The sequence below is a fragment of the Solanum tuberosum genome, unplaced genomic scaffold (genome assembly GCF_000226075.1).
Source record: "Solanum tuberosum cultivar DM 1-3 516 R44 unplaced genomic scaffold, SolTub_3.0 scf00078, whole genome shotgun sequence".
NCBI lineage: Eukaryota > Viridiplantae > Streptophyta > Magnoliopsida > Solanales > Solanaceae > Solanum > Solanum tuberosum.
In genome coordinates this window covers 1826147-1831564 of record NW_006239005.1, presented here as the reverse complement: position 1 = coordinate 1831564, position 5418 = coordinate 1826147, and the positions used below count along the sequence as shown (strand labels likewise).

The 5418-nt window shown below is 31.1% G+C and overlaps 1 protein-coding gene across 1 annotated transcript; it reads right to left on the bottom strand.

Annotated features, from left to right (window-relative positions):
• Positions 1-2707: 2707 nt before the first annotated feature.
• LOC102595860 (glucan endo-1,3-beta-glucosidase 12-like) lies at positions 2708-5033 on the bottom strand. The gene is given in 2 exon segments (NM_001318636.1): positions 2708-2739; positions 3695-5033. Coding segments are annotated over 2 exon segments (1371 nt in total).
• Between the last annotated feature and the right edge of the window lie 385 nt (positions 5034-5418).

The following is a 5418-nucleotide window of genomic DNA, read 5'->3' as shown; positions in this document are numbered from 1 at the left end:
AACTTTGGTGGATTAAACTATCTAGTATCTATATAGATGGGATATAGCAGGTACCTGATATAATAGTCAAGGTATACACAAGCTAGTTCAGAGAACCTCATAATTTTTTTAAAAAAATCATCGATTTAGAAACTCTTATAACCTAACCTGAGTTGAATCTATCACTTGAGAAATAAAGGGACGATCAATAATTGTTACTCCCTCTGTCCCAATTTATATGACTTACTTTCCTTTTTAGTCAGTCCCAAAAAGAATGACACATTTCTATTTTAAGTAACAATTTGCCTATAAAATGTCTTTTTTACCCTTAATGAAATGATTTACAACCACACAAATTTCTATCATTCATTTTTTACCACAAGTTTTAAAAGTCTTTCCATTTTTCTTAAAGTTTGTGCCAAATCAAAGTACATCATATAAAATGGGACGGAGGGAGTAGTAAATTTGAAAGAGAAGTGTATGTAACTTCATATCATGCAAAAAATGAGATGAAAGAACAATTCTTATCAAGTGAAGGAAGGTCTATTTTAAGAAAATCATTTCTCTTAATAAAGCATTGTTGACCAGTTTAATCTAATTTTACTTGTTCTTTCTAGTTCTATATGAGAAATGATATGTGCATTATAGTTTTATATGAGATTATCATGGTTATATGCTAAAGGTTGAGATTTAATTATCTCTAACTATGATTAAAATAACAAATAATTATTCCTATATTTACACTAAAAAAATTGTCAATCCAACAATTTTAACTGGAAATTATCTCATTCACATATATATTTCAAAAATTCACTCTTTTCCATTTTTATTACCACCTCTTCTTTCTTTTTTTAACAAATATGTATATATTTTATCAAGTGTTTGATTCATTGTTTCTCACCCCACCTTGTGTTTGGATTAAAACTCTATAAAAAACTTATTTTCAATAATACTCTTAGATTATTATGTAATTGGATCAAAATAGATAACTACCGGACAATATTGTTTTTTTATAGCCTAACAATATTAATTTTCTTAAAAATACCATTGCTAGTATTATATAACTCAGCGGGTTACATACATATATTGGTACTTACAACTTACGAGTTAGGGGTGGCAAATGGGTGGATTGGATCGGATTTGGATGAATTGAATATGGATTTGAGTTAAAATGAATTGGATCATAATCCACTCATATAAAATATGGGTAAATATGAATTTGGTCAAATATGATTTGAGTAAAAGATTGTAACCCACTTTAATATCCTAAAGCCAAAAAATATTAAATCAAAGCTAAGTTGTTAATACCTCAACCCCTACCAACCCATCCCACTCTACCCCTACCACCCCACCACGGTACCCCCACCCCCAAAATATTTTTAAAAGACTTTTTTTTGAATTTTTTTTTTTTAAGAAAAACTGGCAATCCCTACCCCCCACCCCCCACTCCCACCTCCAAAATCATTTTTTTAAAAGCACTTTTTTTTTCGGAAAAATAAAATTTTAATTTTTTTTAAAATATTTTTTTTTACCAACCCTACCCCTCACCAACCACCACCACCTCCCCAGCCCCAAAAAAAAAAATTAAAAGAGTTTATATATTTTATTTTAAAAAATAAATAGTGCAATTAGGGATTTATGATAAGAGAGTGATATATGGGTATATATGGATTCTCATGTTTACCCATTTTGTCCATATTTGTATGAGCTTAAATAGGTTGAAGTTCATATTTATCCATTTAAGAAAATATGAGTGGTCCATTTAATTTAATATGGAAAAAATGGTTCCATTTCACTTATATGGGCTGAAATTGACATCCCTATTACGAGTTATAAAAACGTTTTTGGATCTCTTATCCTTTTTTTTTTTTTTTATTACTCCTAATTATATTCCGTAATAAGATTATATTAAATAATTCAATGAACTTTTTTTATCAAATTCACGGATGAGTGGAGTTATAGTTTGAATCAGAATCAAATTTTCCAACGTTAACAATTACTAAGCAATTAAGCATATATGTTTATCACGGGTAATTTTTATACTATTTATTTTTTTGCTCTACTCATAAATGGATCGTATTTTTGCACAAATTTTACAAAATGCTAATTTTAGGGAGAGCTTGTTCTAACTATTGTTGTCAATAGAGATTTTCTCATATTTATTTCTATTGCACATTATAATCAAATTTAAATCATTTTAAAGGACCCCAACTTTTTGAGTTGATGTGTAAGAAGGTGTTTGGATAGACTTAAAAGTTGATCAAATCTATTTTTAAGTTAGTTTTTTGGAAGTGATTGGCAAATATAAAAAATAATTTAAAATAAGTCAAAAATGACTAAAAATAGGTTAGAAAGTGTTTAACAAAGTCAAAAATGGCTTAAAATAAATTTAAAATGACTTAAAATAAGTCAAAAACCAAAAATAAGTCTCCCCTACTTTTATTTTTTGACTTAAAAATTATTTCAATTTGACTTAAAAGCTTCTTTTTTTAAGCAATTCAAACAACAGTAAAAATGACTTTTTGTAGTTTGTTGGTGGGAAAAGATATTCCCACTACTGCAGTAAAATTATAAATTATATTATGGTGGGGTTTAATTTCTAGTCAAAAGAGTAAAACTTTAATTCATGATGGCAGGGGAATTACATAAAATTGTTATACTATAGTTCAAGAGTAACAAATTAAAGGCTTTCAGATCTCACACCCCTTCCCTTTCTGATTCCATATTGTCACTGATGCGAATAGAAGCATTTTCCATAACCTGATTAAAAACAAAAACAAGATATATAGGTCAAAACAAAGAAAAATATAATTCTGATTAACTATTGATCAAAATAAAATGATGGAAAAGTTTTATTCATGAACTAATGAATTTAAAATGCTCTCTACAATTCTTCACAATATAAAAATAGTTAGCATATACTTTTATTTAGACATAATACATAAACGTATTATTTAAGTTGGTCTCATTTGACATTTAACACTCTAACTTTGAGTGTGCACAAATAAACACACGTGTCCTAGGCGACAATTTATGTTCTATATGAATTATTCTATATAGGAAGTATGTGTTTATTTGCTCAATTTTTATACAAGTTTAAATATTTACATGTGTAAACCCAAAATTGGAGGTATAGTAATGGGGTTCATGCCAAACAAGGTCAAGTATGATTTAGGCATAATACATAAATCTGTCTTCTAACTTGGTCTCATTTTACATTTATGCTCTCCAACTTTGGATGTGCACAAGTAGACACTTAAACTTATATAAAGTTGAACAAATAGACGCACACGTCCGACGTGACATCCTACATCATAATTTGTGTCCTCCGTGGTATCCTACATGTATAATGCCACATAAGACTGATGTATCTTCTTGTTCAAATTTATATAAGTTTAAGTATCTACTTGTGCACATTCAAAATTGAAGGGCATAAATATAAAATAAGGTCAAATTAAAGGGCATGTTTATACATAATACCAAGAAACCTTTGCCACTTTGCTTATAAATTGACAAATGTCTTCCTGGATTTTGACTACAAATTCTAACCAAAAACAAAACTATTATAAACTTACAAATACTAAATCCTAATCATTTTGAGTTTTCTACTCCAACCTTAATTATTCTAATTAAATTCCAACAATAAACTAAATGTGTATATATATGTACATTAAGAAACAAGCAATACCAAATATATATATATATATATACTTACTTGGATCACTGAATGTAACAAGACCAGTTCCTTTGAAATCACAGTTCCAATAATTCCGCCCATGCATCTGATAATACGCGTTCATCGCGTATGATGCATGAGCGTAAACTTTATCAGGTTGAAAACAGTCTCCATTTTCATCTATCTCTCTACAGTCTACGCCCCCAGGCCCACAACAGAAATCAAGCACAGCCTGTATTACCTTCTCATCCGCATGCGGCTTAGCCACACACCAGACTGAAGGTCCACGACTTCTTAACAAAGACGACTCTATTTTCCCTCCAAATTTCTCATTACTACAAAATTCACAACTCAAATCCACATCATAAACCTTCGTTCCATCCCCGTTGAAAATCCCAAAATTCCTCTCACTAATTCCTCCTTGTTTCTTGTTTTCGTTGAATAACGCAAACACAAAAACATCGATTCGATCTTTAGGGTTCATCGGAGTACCTTTATTCGACTGAGCACGTTCAATTAATCGAGTATTATAAGTTCTAGCATTTTCATTAGTTGCAGATGCATCTCCTTTCGATGGCCATCCTGACTCTGATACCACTATTTGAATAGTCCGATTCCCAAATCCCAATGCATTGATTGCTGATCTAATCGCATCAATTTGTGCATCTAGCATGTTATTGTATACGTAACCTTTAGGGTCACGTACCCCAGACGCGTTACCCAGTAACGCGTATTCTAAATTAACCATACTGGGATTGTCCCGGTAAGCAAAATATGGATAAGCATTAATCATGAAAGGGGAATTTGTATCAGCTAAAAGCGCGACAATAGAAGTCATAACAGGAAGGAGAGTGGTAGCAAATGTAGACGAAGATGGTGGAAATGAAGAAGCAAGAACAGCCATGCTATGTGGTGTAGACACTTTAATTTTGCGGTCTAATCCGCGTGATAGTAAAACTGAATGCAGATTTTGCATTGCTTGGAGTAATGCGTTATGATCTAATAATTGATCGTCGGTTAAATACTCATTTCCAACGGCAATGGTGACGATGGAAGTGGAAGGAATAAAAGGTAATATACGAGTAACGAACCACTTATCCGCATTGGATTGAGTTGCGCTTAAGTTTCTGATGTGGGAATTTTCAACAGCAACAATGAGATCAATGCCGGTGTTGGAAAAAGCTTCAAGGATTTCAGGATTGGTATCGTAGATCTTAACTTTATCGAAGATTGTGGATTGAAGTAGCTGAGCTACTTTTTTCGGTGAAGGGAGATTGCTTCCGATAGTCCCATAATTTATTCCGACACCGTAAACATTGTAGCTAATAAGAGGGAGGAGAATGAAGAGGGGCAACACAAGACTACAAAAGAGAGACATGCTAGAGGTTGGAGTGGAAAGGAGTGTAGTTTAATTATGTATGAGGAAATCTTCTACTTCTATCCCCCTATGTGACATAAATTCAAACATAAAGATTTTTAAATTACAATAACTAATATCTTAAAATGATTAAACATAAAATACAAATGCAAATATTTTAGTTAAAAAAAAATATTTAGTTGATTCTCAAAATAAATAAATTAAAATGGAGAAAGTAATAAAATTACATGATTGCCATGCATCAAATGATATGGTGCCGTGGATAAAGTTATTTTTTTTCTTAACCAGATGTCTCGAATTCGAGCCATGAGTATTAAAAAATCTTTGATAAGAAACGTCTTTTTCCAAAATGAAATCCTATAACGTGCGAACTCAAATATAATCG